Source organism: Vanrija albida, assembly GCF_041260175.1.
Source record: "Vanrija albida strain AlHP1 chromosome Unknown contig_3, whole genome shotgun sequence".
Taxonomy (NCBI): Eukaryota; Fungi; Basidiomycota; class Tremellomycetes; order Trichosporonales; family Trichosporonaceae; genus Vanrija; species Vanrija albida.
In genome coordinates this window covers 1,503,827-1,522,070 of record NW_027191422.1, presented here as the reverse complement: position 1 = coordinate 1,522,070, position 18,244 = coordinate 1,503,827, and the positions used below count along the sequence as shown (strand labels likewise).

General features: G+C 64.1%; 7 protein-coding genes across 7 annotated transcripts; 3 read left to right on the top strand and 4 right to left on the bottom strand.

The window, feature by feature from the left end:
• Positions 1–934: 934 nt before the first annotated feature.
• On the bottom strand, positions 935–3,369 carry ACS2 (acetyl-coenzyme A synthetase 2; the record flags this gene model as incomplete). Its single annotated transcript, XM_069352409.1, has 2 exons — positions 935–2,681; positions 3,098–3,369. The coding sequence occupies 2 exons, from the start codon at positions 3,367–3,369 to the stop codon at positions 935–937; spliced, it is 2,019 nt and encodes a 672-aa protein (XP_069209827.1).
• Positions 3,370–5,854: 2,485 nt separating this feature from the next.
• On the bottom strand, positions 5,855–9,673 carry Q8F55_003881 (uncharacterized protein; the record flags this gene model as incomplete). Its single annotated transcript, XM_069352408.1, has 11 exons — positions 5,855–6,244; positions 6,280–6,480; positions 6,516–6,929; positions 6,971–7,239; positions 7,276–7,455; positions 7,492–8,190; positions 8,344–8,836; positions 8,883–8,983; positions 9,024–9,170; positions 9,208–9,287; positions 9,474–9,673. The coding sequence occupies 11 exons, from the start codon at positions 9,671–9,673 to the stop codon at positions 5,855–5,857; spliced, it is 3,174 nt and encodes a 1,057-aa protein (XP_069209826.1).
• A 633-nt stretch (positions 9,674–10,306) lies between these two features.
• On the top strand, positions 10,307–12,369 carry MET12 (methylenetetrahydrofolate reductase 1; the record flags this gene model as incomplete). The annotated part of the gene is made up of 5 exons (XM_069352407.1): positions 10,307–10,597; positions 10,675–10,999; positions 11,038–11,162; positions 11,203–11,652; positions 11,701–12,369. The coding sequence occupies 5 exons, from the start codon at positions 10,307–10,309 to the stop codon at positions 12,367–12,369; spliced, it is 1,860 nt and encodes a 619-aa protein (XP_069209825.1).
• A 203-nt stretch (positions 12,370–12,572) lies between these two features.
• Q8F55_003879 (uncharacterized protein) lies at positions 12,573–13,181 on the bottom strand (the record flags this gene model as incomplete). Its single annotated transcript, XM_069352406.1, has 4 exons — positions 12,573–12,694; positions 12,740–12,851; positions 12,887–13,043; positions 13,084–13,181. 4 exons carry the CDS (start codon positions 13,179–13,181, stop codon positions 12,573–12,575), a joined length of 489 nt encoding a protein of 162 aa, XP_069209824.1.
• Positions 13,182–13,352: 171 nt separating this feature from the next.
• DPH1 (Diphthamide biosynthesis protein 1) lies at positions 13,353–15,074 on the top strand (the record flags this gene model as incomplete). Its single annotated transcript, XM_069352405.1, has 5 exons — positions 13,353–13,539; positions 13,572–13,707; positions 13,741–13,862; positions 13,896–14,908; positions 14,955–15,074. The coding sequence occupies 5 exons, from the start codon at positions 13,353–13,355 to the stop codon at positions 15,072–15,074; spliced, it is 1,578 nt and encodes a 525-aa protein (XP_069209823.1).
• Positions 15,075–15,102: 28 nt separating this feature from the next.
• Positions 15,103–16,518, bottom strand: Q8F55_003877 (uncharacterized protein; the record flags this gene model as incomplete). Its single annotated transcript, XM_069352404.1, has 4 exons — positions 15,103–15,232; positions 15,270–15,673; positions 15,724–15,929; positions 15,969–16,518. The coding sequence occupies 4 exons, from the start codon at positions 16,516–16,518 to the stop codon at positions 15,103–15,105; spliced, it is 1,290 nt and encodes a 429-aa protein (XP_069209822.1).
• Positions 16,519–16,662: 144 nt separating this feature from the next.
• Positions 16,663–18,174, top strand: GTR1 (GTP-binding protein gtr1; the record flags this gene model as incomplete). Its single annotated transcript, XM_069352403.1, has 4 exons — positions 16,663–16,679; positions 16,924–17,380; positions 17,429–17,810; positions 17,846–18,174. The coding sequence occupies 4 exons, from the start codon at positions 16,663–16,665 to the stop codon at positions 18,172–18,174; spliced, it is 1,185 nt and encodes a 394-aa protein (XP_069209821.1).
• Positions 18,175–18,244: the final 70 nt, after the last annotated feature.

Sequence of the window (18,244 nt, the reverse complement as noted above, 5' to 3'; positions counted from 1 at the left end):
CGCCCACTGACCCCGGCGTCGACCCAGGTGTCGCCTACCCCGCGCCGTCGTGACCAACTCGGACACGCACAGAGCGAGGATTACACCGCAGCACGCAACAACGACGAGCGGGGGGAGCCTGTTGGGCCGAGCAGCGCCGAGAAGTCGACCCTCCCCCCTTCCCTCTCGCTTCCCCCTCGCCTCCTCGCCTCATCCTCGCCCCACGCCCCAAAGATATCCCCCACCAGTGCCACAGCGCCACATCCCCCGCACGTGGGCCCGTGCGCGTCCCCGCACGCGCGCGGCTTGGCGTCGGACTTGTGCCGGCACTTTGGGGGCCAGGCAAGGCGGCGAGCGGAGGGGCCGGGGGAGGGTGGCTAGCACGACAGACGGCCCGGACGAGCGCGACCGCGACCGCGACTAGGACAAACGTGTGTCGCGAGCACCCTTCGGCGCCTCGGACTCGCCGACATTCCATGCCCCCGCGACGCGGCTCCACCCCCCGTGGTTTATCTTATCGCAGCGCAGGCCGAACAGGGACTCGCGTTGCTCGCCTCGCAGAGGATGCAGCCAGCCGCTGTTATGCATCTCATTCCTCGGCCCGCATGTCTCGTCGCGACGACTCCCCCGCTGACGTCGACGTCGCTCGCGCTCGCACCCACACCAGATCTGTTGACGTGGCCCGGACTCTGGAATCTCAATAGCGAGCGAGCAGCATCATTGCAGTACACCCTCGCCCCCGCCCTGCGGGCGGCGGCTCGTGCTGCCTGTCACAACCAGAATGCATGTACAAACGACTCCAGTCCAAACCCACAAATAGCTTCTGAAAGGTCTGAGCCGCCACCGGCCACCAACCCTTGGTGACGTTTTAGTGGCTACACCCTACGGCAGATCCCCATGGGCAAGGAGATCCCCAATCCCATTACTCCTTGTTGCTTGTGCGTGCACAATGGTTCTACTTCTTGGCGGCGACGACGTCCTTGATGTGCTGGACGACGTAGGGGTCCGAGATGGACGAGAGGTCACCAAGCTGGTCGCCCTCACCAGACACAATCTTGCGCAGGATACGGCGCATGATCTTGCCCGAACGAGTCTTGGGCAGGTCGTTGACGAGGTAGATCTTCTTGGGCGCGGCGAAGGGGCCAATGACCTTGCGGACCTGGATCGAGAGCTCCTTGGAGAGCTCGGCCTCGGACGAGATCTCAAACTCGGGCTTCATGGTGACGAAAGCGTAAACGGCCTGGCCAGTGATGTCATCGTGGGCACCGACGACGGCAGTCTCGGCAACACCCTTGTGGAGGATGAGGGCCGACTCGACCTCGGCAGTCGAGAGACGGTGGCCGGAGACGTTGATGACGTCGTCGACACGTCCCTTGATCCAGAGGTAGCCGTCCTCGTCACGGGCGGCACCGTCACCGAAGAAGAAGTATCCGGGGTAGGGGCGCATGTACGTGTCGAGGTAACGCTTGTGGTCACGGTAGACGGTACGGGCGATAGAAGGCCAAGGCTTGGAGCAGACGAGGACACCCTCGACGTCGTCGCCCTCGAGCTTCTTGCCGGTGGTGGGGTCGATGATGTCGAGCTCGTAGCCGAAGAAGGGGAACGAGGCCGAGCCGGGCTTGGTAGCGATGGCTCCGGGGAGGGGGGTGACGACGTGCGAACCAGTCTCGGTCATCCAGTACGTGTCGACAATGGCGCACTGCTTCTTGCCGGCAAACTCGTTGTACCAGTGCCACGCCTCGGGGTTGATCGGCTCACCGACCGAGCCGAGGACACGGAGCGACGAGAGGTCGTGGTTGGCGACAGCGTCCTCGCCCATGCGACGAAGGAGACGGATGGCGGTGGGGGCAGTGTAGAGCTGGGTGGCCTTCCACTTGTCAACAAAGTCCCAGTAGCGCGAGGCGGTGGGGTAGACGGGGGTCGACTCGAAGACGGTGGTGGTGACACCGAGGGCGAGGGGGCCGTAGACAATGTAAGTGTGGCCGGTAATCCATCCGACGTCGGCCATGCAGGCAAACTTGTCGTCCGGGTGGGCGTCGAAGACGTACTTGACGGTGAGGAGGGCACCGAGGAGGTAACCAGCGGTCGAGTGGACGACACCCTTGGGCTTGCCAGTCGAGCCCGAGGTGTAGAGAATGAAGAGGGGGTCCTCCGAGTTCATCTGCTCAGGGGGAGCGTAGGTGGGGACCTTCTCGGCCTCCTCGTCCCACCAGAAGTCACGGCCGGGGGTCATCGAGACCTTGTTGCCGGTGCGGCGGAGGACAAGGACCTTCTCGACGAGGGGGCACTCCTTGAGGGCAGCGTCGACGATGGCCTTGGTGGCGATCGACTTGCCACCACGGCGACCCTCGTCCGAGGTGAGGAGGACCTTGGACTCGCAGTCGTTGACACGGTCGCGGAGCGACTCGGCAGAGAAGCCGGCAAAGACGGCCGAGTGGATGGCACCGACACGGGCACAGGCGAGGAAGGCAGCAGCCGCCTGCCAGGTCATGGGCAGGTAGATGGAGACGGTGTCACCCTTCTTGACACCCCACGAGCGGAGGACATTGGCGATGCGGTTGGTCTCGTGGAAGAGCTCCTCGTACGAGATCTCGCGGGCATCTCCGGGCTCGTCGGCCTCGTAGATGATGGCCGTCTTCTTGGGGTCCTTGTAGAAGTGACGGTCGAGACAGTTGTACGAGGCGTTGAGGACACCCTCGGGGCTTGGGAAATGTCAGCAAGGGTTTCATTGTAGAGTGGGGGAGGTGGGGTGGGCATGGTGGGATTGGTTTACGGCAGGCACGCCGAAGTGGGGGGATGGGGATGATGATGATGGGATTTGGAAACGGCGATTCCGGGCCGCGTGATCGGCAGTGGATGCGGCAGACACGGCTCGACCCAAAGGAAGGCACCGACGTGTCCCAGCCAGACCCGACCGACCCGAACCAGCCAGCCAGGTAGACAAGTCGTCACCACCAAAAAGCCACTACGTCAGGTGGAACCCCATGGGTTCCCGAATGGCGCAGCAACGCACAGACCTATCGGTCACACGGGTGGAGAACGCTCCGACAGCCAACGCGGGGTGCGAGGTGGCGAGGAGGGAAGGCGATACGCATCACACGCAGGATCACACACTCACAACCACTGGATGTCACCGGCCTCAAAGCCACCAGCGCGGACAGTCTTGAAGGGCTGGTACCAGTCGAGCTCGGTGTTGGCCTTCTCGGCCCACCACTTGTCGGCGTTGGGGCCGACCGACTTCTCGTACTCGGTCTTGTAGGCCTTGAAGTCGGGGCCAATGAAGGGGAGAGGACGGCCGCCCTCGCCGCGGAGACGCGGGGGAGGGGGGTAGTCGTGCTGGTGGCCGGGGTGCTCGTCGACGATCTCGGCGTGGTGGACAGGCTCAGCCATTGTGCGTGCGGGTTTGGCTACAAGAGTGGTGTGATGGGAAGATAGAGATGGGAGATCCGTAGACGTTGGAGCCTTTAAGAGAAGGAGACGACGAGGCTGGGTGTCCGAGTCTAGGTTGTGGGGAAAGAGGAAACGGCCTTGTGGTGACGATTTGGGGGATAGATATAGGATGGATGTGTCGCGACGGTCAATTTGCTGGTCGACATTGTCCGGTCAAGCCGCTGGAGCCCTTGATTACCCCGCAAAAAGGTGGGTCGAAGCTGGGCTGGCTGGCGGCGGCAACGGAGGCTTGTGCGTCAAAATGCCATGCCACTCTGTAACAGGCGGGCGCGGCAGGCAGGCGCGAGTGGGCGCGGCCCGGTGCAAGGGCGCAAGGGCGGCAAGGGGCCCAGGCGGCAGACGCAAGGGACCGTGCACCTGGGTCGGGTACAGACCTGGCTAGCTTGGCTGGAAACGCATCGACGACGACAACGACGACTGGACTGATCCGATGTTTTTGCCACTTTGGGAAAGTCAGCCCGGCCGGTTACAGGGTTACCGACGACTCGTGCCCCCAGCAAAAGTGCAACATCGGGTGTGGTGCTTATCTCCTCCCCCCCGTTTCCCCCTTGCCCCTCCACCCTCCCCCTGCCGTTTCCCGGTGAATATCTAATACCCACTATGTTTTTGGCCATTTGTCTGCCATTTGTATCGGCAGGATCGGCCGATTAGGGCCCCATCAGTGGCATCCTCCTCTCCAGTCTCTCTCTTCTCGACCACGACTGCTCGGTGCCTTGTAGCAAACTGTCGACGCCGCCGCCCCCCTCCCCTCCCCCCGCCCCCAAGCAGGGACAAGCACGCATGGGCACAATACAGCCCGCAAGCCCGCAATCACGAAAAACAGATCCCACAAGGCCCGCACTTGGCGCCCCGCCAAGAACCCACGGGGGTCCAGCTGGGAAAGAGCAGCATCCAACGTCTTGCCCCGCAGCGACCCGGAAACGAAACCCATCTACGGCCCGAGCCAATGACCAGTGCGGTAGATCAAGCAGGTCGTAGGTGGAGCTGCCCCGCCCGCCGCCCCCGCCCACTCAGGTCGTGCTCATTACCACCACCGCGCCTGGCTTTCGGGGCATTCAGATCAGCACCGGGGAAACAGCTGTGCCAGTTGTCGCGATACCGTCGTGACGAGGTAGCAGGCGAGGTGGCATGGCGCCGGTTGGCGACGTGGTCGGGGCGGCTGGGGCTGGGGGGTGCATGATGCGTGCGAGGCGTGCTGCGTTGCATGCGAGTGCTCTGCTGGCAGAGGCAGAAGCGAGCACCACAGCTCGCTACCTTCACAGCGACTCTCGTCTATAGCAGCCGCAGCCCCAGTCGCCACGTCCCAGCCTCCCACCCGACAGCCGACCGACGACGCGACCAGTGCGGATCCAGCATTCCATCGCACAGGTGATTTATCTTGGCGTGCGGGACCCACTGCGGCAGCGAAGCGGTTCGCACGCGTCGGCCACAAGCCCTGGCTACAGTCACTTGGCCGCAAATAACACCCGGTGCAAAGAAACATGAGCGACGATCGCGGAGCAACTCGGGTGTCGCCTTCCGCGCCCAGCATACCGGCCCAGCATAGCCGCTATCGTCGCGACGCCTCCAAGCTTATTGTTCCTGCCCACCCTGGCTGGGGCCACTCAAGCCTCGAACCCGAACCGGACCCACTCTGATGAAAAGTCGCGGCAGTCGCGGCAGTCGCGTCACCCCACGACTGGGCCCCATGTGGGGAGACGCAAAGCATGGGCCTGGAGATCTGGCGACGACGACAGCGACAACGACGACGACGACGACCGAGCGCAGAGTCGTAGCCCGGGGCGCCGGGGGGACGAGGCGAGCCGGGAGCGTGGGGCCTTCGAAAGTGTGGGGAAGGGGGTCGAGAGCTCGTCGAGTACGTTCGAGAGCTCACGTCTGTCGCCACCACCGCCCACTGCAACGTCCCGCTCGACCATCGACACCGGGGCGCACCAGCCAGCGCGCAACCCCCCCGCTGGCTAGAGTCACCCCCCGCCGAGCCCCGCACCCGCACCGCCGGCCTAGCGTCCAATCGCGACGCGCCGCTCGGGGCGAACACACGCGACGGTGACGGAGACACCGCCCCCAACGCCGCAGAAACGGACGTCCGACAGCCAGTCGGCGAGCCTGCCGTCGACGTGGGCCCTGTGGCTCCCTCACCGCGGCGGCGCGGTGCGAGACACCAAAGCGCCGTTGCCGCCGTTGCGGGCTCGCCCTTCCGCCCGTCCGGACGGACTGCCTGCTCGCTCGCGACGATGGACTCTGCTGACTTGCTACGGCCGTACGGTGCGCGGGCAGGCGGGCGGGGACACGCTCGCGCGCTCTGGGCTCGCGGCACTGACTTGCGCGCACACGATACGCCGCGTTTATCCTCTCACACGCTCACCCTCTCACCCCCTCACCCGCTCGTACCCAACCCAAGCCCATGCCAATGCATACAGTAATGTTACAGCGGTTGCGATGTATGAATGTCTAGGAATGATTGTGTTCCAAACAGGGTGCGGGCCGCAGCAAGCAGCTCGTCAATGCAGTTGATGGCCTCGCCCAGCGCCTCGTTCTCCGCCATGCCGTACAGCACGGCCAGCTCGGCGCGGTTGGCCGACTCGCCCGCCCCGTCGTCCTCGGGGGCCGGCTCGACCTCGGCTTCTCCCGCCGCCGCGGCGCGGCGGCGCATGTTGTCGCGCGCACGGAGCACGCGCACCTGGCGCGCGTGCTCGTCGGTCGCGTCCATCACTTCGCCGAGTGGGACACGCGGCGACGGGAGCACCTGGGGCAGCGGGCTGCGCGAGCGGAACGACTGGCCCACGGCCCAGATACACACGAGAATGGCGGATATCTGGCAGGTCAGCGCGATACAGCTTTGAGACTTACAAGCTCGCGCCGGCTGGATAGCACGTCGAGCACTGTGGCCTTGCGCGGCAGACTGAACCTCAGCGTTCGGATCTCCCCAAACGTCTCGATCAGGCGCTCGGTCAGGTCAATGACCTCGGCGTACAGCTTGACTGGCCGCGGTAGTAGGGACAGCTCTCGCCTTTGAATCTCGACCAGGGTGCGACTCCGGGCAATGTTGCGCTGGTCGTCAGCTTCCAGGCAGCATTGCAACTTACTCTGACAGACGCCTCCACCATGCTGTACTGCTTGCTGTTGGCTTGGTAGACCAACGACGGTCGAAGCAGGTCTCGGCTCATGCGCAGGTAGTACTCGGTTACCTGGTCCATCGTCTGCGCCACAGCACCAAAGTACTGCACGCGCGCGTGGATGGGCCACAGCCACGACCCAATGACGATGGCCGCGCCAATGCCGATGACAATGTCCACGAAGCGCATCCACGCGAGCGTGAACTCGGACAGGCCGCCCGAGAGCCCGAGATACTGGATGAACATGATGGGCGGGAGAGTGATACCCGTCACAATGGCCATCGGCGCAACATGTGAGAAGAGAACACCGTATGAAATGGGCACAGCGCACGCGGTTGCGAGGGCGACGAGGCCGTACGGGTTGGTGCCAGCGATGCGAGTGCACTGCGGGTCAGCAGGCGGGACAACTGGATGCGATTACCTACCACATAGCCCACGACCGCACCGATCAATGTCCCCAACGTTCGATAGAAGCCGATGCGCAGGGTTGCTCCGGTGGTCACCTCCAGAACGTACATGAAGCTGACCACCATCCACGCGCCACGCGACTTGTCGTACCAATGCCGTCCAGAGTTGCCTTCCGGCATGAACGCCGGGACAGAGAGCAGGCTGATGCCAATGGTCTGCTTCACGGCGAAGAGCACATGGTGGGAATGCTTTAGCGAATGCAGAGCCTTGGACACGAGGACACGGGCTGGCGGTTCAGCAGGTTACGAGGCATCACACCCACCAACGACCACTGCTTGCCGGTCCCAGATGGAGCGCCACGCCGAAACAAGGCGTCCGGAGAACGTCGGCTCTGTTCGCACACGGACCGGCCGCGACTCGCGTAGCAGCGTGTGGACAAAATCGAGGTCCTCCGCTCGTTCGTCGTCGTCCGCTACCTCGGCCTCGGCACGCGTTTCTCCCACTGCGCAGGTTAGAAGAAGAAAAGCAGGCGACCCACCTGACGGCCTAGCCATCTCTGGCGCCTTGGTCCAAGGCCAAACGATGGCAGGGAAGATCCAGCGCTTGGGCTGCGCACCCTGGCGGAGATGCACGGCATAACCGAGCAAGTGTTGCGTGTCCTTGGCCAGATCAAGTAGCGCGATCATGTAGAAGGCGATGCGGAAGCGATCCTCCTCGTCCAGCCAGTCGGCGGTGGTGGGGATCTCGTCCTCCCACACAACACCCCTGGCCGAGAGGCGCGAGGCGAGCGTGGCCGTGCTCGTGCTCTTGTGAAGCTCATTCACCAGGTCTGTCGTATCGATAATGCCACTCAAGTGCCGCTGGAGATCCTTGAGAGACGTCTGCAGCTGGGCTTTGACCTCGACTGGGTCCTTGTGGTCGTCCATCCCCCAGTGCCAGTCGCACGCCTCAGACATCTGGGCTGCCGCCGAGGTCATGGCGGCCACGATACTGTCGCTGAGGTCCGTGCACGCCATCGTCAGCTTCGCTCGCGCGGGGTCGACATAGGGTCCGCCGCGACCGCGCGAGTTTCGCGAGTTGCCGGACGCGTGCCGCGGTTGCGTGTGGGTGGCTACTCTGCTCAGGTGGTGGGCCAGCTGCGCTCCATCGATGTAGTGATCGCTGCCTGTGATCTCTGGGGTCTCATGGGCATTCTCCGGGCTACCGTCCGCGGCGAGGCTAGGACTGCCCTGCCATGCTTGGGGGATGGCGTCACGGGCGTGGCGCTCCACACTGCGACTACGGCTCCCCTGTCGCGAGTGCACACTGTGTCGTGGCGTGCTCGCTCGACTTGGGGGGCGAGTCGACGGAGTAGCGTACGTGCGCTCCAGCGCATGTCGGATACGCTCACCGGGTACGTGCCCAGTCGGGCCGAGCAAGGGGTTGCGCTGCAAACGGGCGAGGATGTGGATGATCGGTTCCAGAGCGGCAGGCTTCTGTCTTGCGTGGACAATGTCGAGCATGTACGAAGCATGAGTGGCACGAGTCGTGGCAATCTCAGCACGCAATTTCCGTGCGAGTTGCTGTTGCCTCGTTCGAGCCGAGGGCTTCTCAAGCGACTCCTCCAGTTCTTTTGCCGATGGGGCCGACGGGGCCGATCCCGAAGCCGTACCGGAAGCCTCCTTGCTGTTGCTGCTGGCTTCTGGTGGCGTCTCGGGGTCAAGATCCAGAATAGTGCCCAACGATGCTGGGATAAGCTCGCACGCGGTCTTCACCGTCTTGAAGAGGTGCTGGCCGAGCAGTGGCGAGGACGAGTGTTCGGAGAACAGCACTCCCGAGACCGTGGCGAAGGCGTACGCGAACAGTGCGACGAAGAACTGGTCAAGGAACAAGTGTGATTTAAACTAAGGGCGGGTTAGCACCTCCAATGATGGCGGCGCTGACACTCACTTTGGTGATCTTCTGACTCGCGGTCAAGAGGAAGATGGGGTTGAACATGGCGGCTCGGCATGCAATGTTCAGCCTGGGGTAGCAGCTCCGCAGGAAGCCACCTGGGCAGCAGTTAGCCAAGTCACCACTCGCACGACGTACAAACGACCGAAAGGATGGCCAGCCATACGGCCAGAACCGCACGCGATTGTGGCGAATCGGAGCCATAGGTCTTGCCGCAGGACGCAGCGATTGCAACCCCAATGGTCGCCCATGTCAGGCCGCACAGTGCACCGATGAAGTTTACCGCTGGCGGGTAAGCATGCATCGACGACAATAAACCCACTGTTAGACTCGAGCTGCTGGCTGACCCTCCCCTGAGGGAAGTAGAACAGAATGACCGAGGTGTACACGAGGAATGAGTATCTGTGCGCGGCACGCGGGCGGTTAGCGCGACAAGTGCCGGCGGTAGTGGTGCGAGCTCGGGTGATGGGTTACACCCGGTCGGGAACAGCCCGCTCGGGTGCTGCTCAGCGCCGACAGCTATTTTGGCTGGCTCGGCGCCGGCCCATCGCGAGTCCCGCCACGGCTCCACCCATCGCGTCGACTCACTCTCCTGCTAGGTGGTTCAACGGGTGGACCACCACAAAGACAAAGCTCAAAAATGCGGTGAGAACCGGGGCCAGCATAGGACGCGCCTTTGAGGCCCATGGCGGCAGACGCGCGTTGAGCGAGAAGGCATGGCGCCGCCCCGTAGTTGGCACAACGGTGCTGCTGTCGGCGCTGGTGCCTGTCGGTGTTGTTGAGGACATGGCGTCGATGTCACCAACAGGCGCGCGCGCGCTTGTGTGCGTGGGTATTCGTGTAGTCCAGATGTGTGCAATGTCAAGAGTGTCGCTGTTCCATGATGCTTTGTGCCGGTAGACGTCGGGGCTGTTATGATTGTCCTCACCCGATAGGAGGTAGCATATTTGTGCGAGCGTTCAGACGCGTTTCCGACAGTCGGAGAGGCGGCGACGAGGCGCAACGAGGCGGCGGCGGAGGAGGAGGTGGATCGGTGGAGGCGAGGGAAGGCAGGGAAGGTGCAACTCACCCTGCGGTCAGTGACCGAGTCGGGTCGGGGGTCGATTAACGATTACGTTGAATGCCACGTGGACCACGTGGCTGACCATCACTGATTAGCCCTTAGTCTGCTGTTCAGGGCGTCAAAAGATAATCACGCCATGTCGTTTGGTTCCGTTTCCATTACGACCGTCGTTAGAAATGCGTCGGTCCTTGTTCGGTCTGGTCGTCGATGAGCAGCCAGCTGACTCTGGGCTAGGCCGATGAACCTACGGCTCGAGTTATCATAGCGCACTCTACACCATCTCATCGAGCTACTAAACCCGGTTCACTACAGGCCAAAGCCCACCAAACCACCGCGGCACTCCCGCCACCCACCCCCCATGCCCCATCTCACAGACCTCATCACGGCGAGGCAGGGCCCGTTCCACACGTACGAGTTCTTCCCGCCGCGCACCCAGCCAGGCCTCGCGAACCTCCTCGACCGTATCGGCCGCCTCGCGACTGCCCCGCTCAATGTCCCGCTCGCAGTGTCGGTAACCTGGGGAGCGGGTGGCTCGACGGCCGACCGCTCCCTCGACCTCGCCGAGGCCATTGTCAAGATGGGCCTCGAGGTCATCCTGCACCTGACGTGCACCAACATGCCGATTGAAAAGGTCGACAAGGCTCTGCAGGTGGGTGCCTCGTTGCTTTTGTTATCTCAAGGGCGCGGTCGGGCGCAAGCACGATAACTAACGCCATCTCCACACAGCGCTGCCGCGACATTGGGATCCAGAACATCCTCGCGCTTCGAGGCGACGCGCCGCGCGGAGACGAGTACGCCGTCGACGCCAACGACAACTTTGACGAGTTTGAGCATGCCGACGACCTCATCCGCTACATTCGCAAGCAGCACGGCGACTACTTCTGTATCGGTGTGGCGGGGTACCCCACGCCGCACCCCGATTCCGACAGCGCCGAGTCCGACTTGCACTATCTCAAGGTCAAGGTTGACGCCGGTGCCAACTTTATCATCACGCAGCTGTTCTACGACATTGGCGAGTTTGAGCGCTGGGTCCTGAGTGTGCGCGGGGCAGGTGAGTACCGTCATGGGTTGCGCCCTCTGACTCGGAAGGCATCGACGTCCCCATCCTGCCCGGCGTGATGCCGATCCAGAACTTTGCGTCTTTCCGCCGCTTGGCCAACTTGACAAAGTGTTCGGTGCCTCCTAACATCTTCACGGACCTCGAGCGCATCAAAGTGGGTAGCTCGTCCCGCTCGAATAGCCTAACCCGCCCAGGCAGATGACGCAGCTGTCAAGCAGTACGGCGTGCGGCTCGCCACGACCATGGTCAACCGCCTCATCGCGTCTGGCCTCGTCAACGGCGTCCACTTCTGCACGCTCAACCTGGAGAAGTCGGTCCGCACGATTTTGGAAAAGCTTGGGTGGCTCGCAGATGGAGGCCACGGCTCCCCGAGCGGCCGCAACCAGCTCATCCAGGACGACGCCCAAGCTGCCCGGCAGCAGCTTGACCACCACTCCATCTCGCCCTCTGATGCCAGCCAGCTGGCGCAGTGGGGTCTTGCACGTGCCCACGAGCAACAGGCTCGCCAGGCCGTGCAGTCAAAGCCCCCGCCACCCGCGATCGGTGAGGACGCGTGGGACGAGTTCCCGAACGGCCGCTTCACCGACGTGCGCAGTCCCGCCTTTGGTGAAATCGACGGCTGGGGCAGCGGATTAAAGACGACAGTGAGTGGGCTGTATGGCCGTTCAGCGGGCACCGCTGACGACCACCAGCCTGCTCAGGCCCTCAAGGAGTGGGGAACCCCGGCGACGACTGACGACCTGGCGACCCTGTTCACGAGGTATCTGAAGGGTGACCCGTCCACGCCGACTACGCCGTTCTGCGACCTGCCTCTGTCTCCCGAGTCGTCCATTATTCTCGACCACCTCGTGGCGCTCAACGGACCGCAGAAGAAGTACTGGACTGTCGGCTCACAGCCGGCTGTTGACTCGGCGCCTAGCGACCACCCTCTGCACGGATGGGGTCCCGCGGGCGGCTACGTGTGGCAGAAGGCCTTTGTCGAGTTCTTCGTCCCTGCGTCCGAGGTCGACCGTCTCCAGGAGAAGCTTGTCAAGCTCAACGACGGGGAGATCACGTTCTACGCATCCAACAAGAAGGGCGAGTACACGACCAACACGTCGAAGGACGCCGTCAACGCTGTGACGTGGGCCGCGTTCCCTGGGCAGGAGATTGTCCAGTCGACTATTATCGAGCAGCTCTCCTTCTTGGCGTGGAAGGAGGAGGCGTTCGACATCTGGAACGAGTGGTCGCTGCTCTACCCGCGCAACTCGCCTGCGCGCAAGCTGCTCGACGAAATCAGCAACGAGTGGTGGCTGGTTAGCTTGATCCACCACGACTACAAGGACCCCGAGGGATTGTGGCGCTTCCTGCTCGACAACTAGGCCGATAGCATAGAATCTGGTTCGCACTCATGAGGAGCGAGGGGGAGTGGGGTTGAGGAGGGCGGAGGAGAATTGTTCAACCAGCATAATTGTAACCCCAGCATGCCATGCAAGACATCCAACTGTACGCGCGCGTGAGGCAAGCGGATGTGTCCATCTAATCAGTACAAATACATGTCGTCTGCTGTCTCTGCGCCGCTGCTCTACTCGTCGTCGCTCTCGCCCCGCTCGGGCGCATTGTTCTCGTGCTCGGCGGCATTGATGCTGGCGAGGATGTCAATCTCGCCCGCCGCGGCCTCCTTGCGCATGCCCTGCAGCCGTTGCCCTGCGTGCGTCAGTTGGCTCTCGGGGTCCCCTCAGCCACACGCACGGAAAATCGTCGCGATCGACTCGTTGGTCTTGCGCTCGAGCTTGCCCATGCGCGCGTTCATATCCCGCTTCAGGTCCCAGTTTGGCCGCTTGGGCTGGATGTTGAACAGGTCCTAGGGGGTCAGCGTCGCATTGGCGGGGCACTCACGAGGTCCTCGGCGCGGCGCGCCTCGTCCTCCTTTACAATCTCCTCGGCGAGCCCCTCGACCGCCTTCTCGACCGTGTCCTCGCCGCCGTCCTGCGCGCGCGCGCGCATCTGCCGTGTCTCGGGGTCAAAGTTGCGCTGCTTGAACGTAAAGTGCGTGCTGGGGGGTCAGCTTTGCCCAGCGGCGCGGCGAAACGTACACGTCCACCTCGCCCGCGTCGTGCGCGTCCTTGCGCTTGCGCAGCGCGATGAGCCGCTCCTTGCGCGCGGCGGCTGTTGCGGCGAGATTCGTCTCCATGATGTGTGGGTGGGTGATGGAAGCGCGGCGATGGCGGCGATGAAAGTCGAGACTGGAGGTAACTGGTGTTGTGAGGGATCGGCAAACGACCGTGGGAAAGCACCGACCCCCCGCCACTGAAATGTTGTCCAAGCTGAACTTTGCTGACATCGACCATTAACACCACACAACATGGCCGAGATTACAGCGACAGAGGGCATCGAGCGCCCCGCCAACCCGCCGCAGGCGAAGCCGCGCAAGCGCTTCGTCGGAACGTCGGCGCGCGCCAGCTCGTCGCGCACCGCCGCGCCGCGCCGCGTCGCCAACCAGGTCCCCGACGAGATCCTCAACGACCCGGCGCTGCGCGAGGCCATGAAGGGTGGGTGTGGGCCGCTGCGGCGCTGACGGCAGGCCTGCCATCCAACTACAACTTTGAGATCCCCAAGACGATCCACCACGTCCGCAAGGAGGGCGTCAAGACGGTCGCGCTGCAGATGCCCGAGGGGCTGATGATGTACGGGTGTGCGATTGCCGACATTGTGGAACGGTGCGTGTGGGGAGAGGACGTCGCTGATGCCAGGTTCACCGGCGCCCAGCCGCTCCTCCTCGCCGATGTGACGTACGGCGCGTGCTGCATCGACGACTTTACCGCGCGCGAGATGGGCGCCGAGATGATCGTGCACTACGGGCACTCGTGTCTGAGTGAGTCTGGTTGCTTTACTCAGCTAACCCCAGTCCCCGTCAACCAGACGTCGATCAAGACGCTGTACATTTTCGTCGAGATCGCCATCGACACGCCGCACCTGTGCCTCTCAGTGCGACGCAACTTTCCGTCGTCGCGCGCCGCGTTCCAGCGTGCCGTCCTCGGCGCGGAGCAGTCCGAGGCCGGCGCCAAGATCGGCATCTCGCTCGACGAGAGCGAGCGCGAGGCGATGGGCAAGGCCGACGAGGCGGAAATCCCCACGCGCCTCGCGCTCGTCGGCACCATCCAGTTCGTGGCCGCGGTCCAGGCGCTGCGCGACGACCTGGACAAGGCGATGCCGCCGCTCGAGCAGGCCGAGGAGGAGGCAGACGACGCACTCGCCAAGGTCCGCCGCGGCGAGATCGGCGTCTGGCGCGGCAAGTACGAGATCACGGTGCCCCAGATCCGGCCGCTGTCGCCCGGCGAGATCCTCGGCTGCACGGCACCCAAGCTCGGCGACGTCGACGCGCTCATCTACGTCGGCGACGGCAGGTTCCACCTCGAGAGCATCATGATTGCCAACCCGAGCGTGCCGGCGTTCCGGTTCGATCCCTACAGCAAGAAGTTTACGCGCGAGTACTACGAGCACGACGAGATGCGCAGTGTGCGGGCGGACGCGGTGCGCGTGGCCCGCCGCAACCTGCTCGAGCGGGGCGCCGACTCGTGGGCCATCCTGCTCGGCACGCTCGGCCGCCAGGGCAGCCTGAGCGTGATGAAGACGGTGGCGGCGGGGCTCCCGCCCAGCGCTGACGCGCTCCCGCCGCTCATGGTGCTGCTGTCCGAGGTGTCGCCGGCCAAGCTGGGCCTGTTCTCGGACGCCGAGATCTCGACGTTTGTGCAGACGAGCTGCCCGCGCCTGTCCATCGACTGGGGGTACGCTTTCAAGCGGCCGCTCCTAAGCTCGTACGAGGCAAGCGTGGCCGCTGGGCGGATTACGGGGTGGCACGGTGTCGACCTGGACGGGCGCGAGAGCGGCAAGGGCGACTACCCTATGGACTACTACGCGGTGGGTGGGGGAGTGGGGAGCATTGAGAGCACTGCTGACAACTCAGGACGGATCGCTTGGGCCGTGGACTCCGCGCCACCAGCCGCCGAGGCCACCACGCGAGCCGCGGACGCTGCGGGTCGCGCCGACGACAACGACGACGCCCACACCCGTCGCCGCAGCGTAGTAGATACAACATGCATATTGTACAGATCCTAGTCGCTGTCGTCGTCGACCGGTGCGGCCATATAGCTGTTGAGCATGTGCACGAACGGCGCCATGACCTCGACGACGGCGCCGACCTTGTCGATAAAGTCTGACGCGGTGACCTCGTCGTCTGTGAAGCTGGTCGTTAGTGAATGCCCGCTGAGGCCGCGCTCACTGGTGGAAGACGACCACACTGCGCAGCTTGAGCAAGTCGATGTCCTTGTGCGTCTTGTCAACCCCCTTCGGCGCGACCTTGAGCTCGTCGTGGTGCCCGAACACGTTCTGCGCCTTGCCCTTCTTCCCCGGCTCGGCCTTGCCAAACAGCTTGGTGAACGCCGGCGCGCCAATCGCCGCGCGGAACGGCGCGGGGTCGAGCAGGATGTTGGCGCGGATGGCCGCAATGTCGTCCCGGCTCGGCTGCCACTTTCCGCACGCGAGGATGCTGTGCCCCCGCGGACAGATGGAGAGGTGGTAGCCCGCCCAGGTGCCCTTCTTGCCCCCGCGGCTCGTGCTCATGCTAAAGTTGGACTTGTACGGCGTCTTGTCGCTGCTGAAGCGGACGTCGCGGTAGATCCTGTGCTGCGGCGCGTCAGCGCCGCCGCGGGACCGCGGGCAAGCGCGCCACTCACAATCACGTCGTTCGGCGGCAGCACCGGCACCTCGTCGTCCGCCTCGCCTATCCTCGCCTGCAGCGGCAGCATGAACGCCTTCCACTCTGCCTCGGCCTGGCGGTAGGCCGGCTCGTGCGCGCGGAACCAGTCGCGGTCGTTGTTCTCTGGCACCTGGAGGAGCGAGAGGAAGTGGAGCGTGTTGCGCGATACCTGGCCGGGGGGTACTGCGAGCGTCAGCGAGCGAGCAGACGGGAAGCACGCACCCTGCCCCGTCGTCGGCGCGGGGTAGATGCGCCCGGCGATCTCCTGCCCCTCTTCGAGCTCGATGTCGTCGTCTGACCCGAGCTCGACGGGCTCGGCGGCCGACTTCCGCCCCTTCGCCCCGCGCCCCCACTTGGCCTGGGCCTTGTCCGCCGCCGATGACGCCGGCGCCTTGCGCTTCGCCCCGCCCTTGGGCTTCGGCGTCGCCTCCTCTTCGCTGTCGTCCCCGTTCATCGCGTCGGCGTCGTCGTCGGCCTCGTCGTCCGAGTCGGGGTCGAAGGCCGACCCCGCGCCCGAGTCGGTCGTCTCGTCTTCGTCGTCGCTCGTGAGCCCCGTCGGCTCGGCCGCGCTGTCCTCGCTCTCGGCTTTGCGCTTGCCACGCGCCGCCTTGTTAAAGTACGGCGATGTCTTTGCCTTTGATGTCTTAGCCCGGCCGGATGCGGATCGTGTGGGTGTGCTGGCTGCCGCCGCTTTGGCCTTGCGGGGCGTTACCTCGTCATCGTCGGGCTTCTTCTTCCTCGTCGCACGGGCCGCGCGCGCTGCTGCTGCCATCCTGTCCTTCTTGTCGTGTCGCCGTTGTTGTTGTTGTTGCTGCTGCCCTCGTTGTCGTCAACTCGCTTCTCACTCGACGCGTCTTTCCACCACATTGCACGGCGTACTCTCCCACGGTGTCCCGCTCGTTTCACCTCCCCCACCATGACGTTTGTTACTACGTCGCTACGCCGCTCACCACAGCCCATACCACAACTTCATCATGTCGTCGGCGTCGAGGAGAAAGGTGCGTGCTAGGCCGGAGCTAGGGGCGGCGCTGACGGCAGGTGCTCCTCATGGGCAAGAGCGGTGAGTGGCGCGGCGTCGGCAGCGGCGGCGGCGGTATCTAACCCATCCAGGCAGCGGCAAGACGTCGATGCGCTCGGTCATTTTGTAAGCTCCCCCCGCCGGCCGCGCTGACCCCAGCTCAAACTACACGGCCAAGGACACGCGGCGCCTCGGCGCGACCATCGACGTCGAGCAGAGCGCCGTGCGCCTGCTCGGCTCGCTCGTCCTCAACCTCTGGGACTGCGGCGGGCAGGACGCCTTCCTCGACAACTACCTCGTCGCGCAGCGCGACACCATCTTCACCAATGTCGCCGTGCTCATCTACGTCTTTGACATCACCTCGTCAGAGTGGGACAAGGACGTGCACTACTTTGAGGACAACCTCTCGGCGCTGCGCGAGAACTCGCCCGACGCAGGCATCTGGGTGCTCATCAACAAGATGGACCTGGTCGACAAGGAGGACCCGAAGAGGGTAGTCTACGCCGAGCGGCGCGCCGAGATCCTCGCCATGAACGAGCGGCTCTCGGCCGGCGTCGACAACCCCGGCCCCTGCCGCATCTTCCCGACGAGTATCTGGGACGAGTCGCTATACAAGGTTGGCCGCGCCGAGACCTCAGCGAGCGAGCACTGACGCCGCGCCCAGGCCTGGTCGTCCGTCATCCACTACCTCATCCCCAACATCAAGCTCATCACCGAGCACCTGACCTACTTCCGCGACCTGAACAAGGCGGCCGAGGTCGCCGTGTTCGAGGGCGAGACGTTCCTCGTCATGGCGAAGTCAGGCAGCCCGCTCGACGCCGACGCGGCCGAGCTCGACGCCTGGGAGGCCGAGCGCGGCGTAGGCCGCCTCGACCGCCAGCGCTTTGAAAAGGTGTCGGAGATTATCAAGAGCTTCCGCCGGACGTGCCAGCGCACCGGCGAGCAGTTCCTCGGCTTCGAGGCCGATTTCGACGGCTGCGTCGTCGTGCTAGAGCCGCTCACGCGCAACACGTTCATGCTGGTCATTACGACCGACCCGCGGTTGAGTGCGTCTGCCAGCGAGAGAGGAGCTGACGGCCAGCCGCGTCCATGGTCAAGTACAACATCTCGCAGAGCACAATCCACTTTGTAGAGGTCGGATTAACCGTCAGCACGTTCCACCGCAAGTGCTCAATATGCCGCGATACGGTAAAGAAGTACATGCCCCACGCCATCTACGACGTCGAGGGCGACGACGACCCCAACGTCGTGGCGTGGGACGACGTGCCCGTCGACTCGGACATCCGGCCCGCCAACGGCACCGGCACGGGCCCGCACTCGGCGGCACACTCGATCACGCACTCCGCCCCGCACTCGGCACCGCACTCGGGCGCCGGCACCGGCACGCACACGCCCGCCAGCCAGAGCTAGGGAGGGTTGCATAATGTACAGTATATTGTAGCTGCGTACGCGTATTACATGGTGCAGGGGCAGCGGTGTG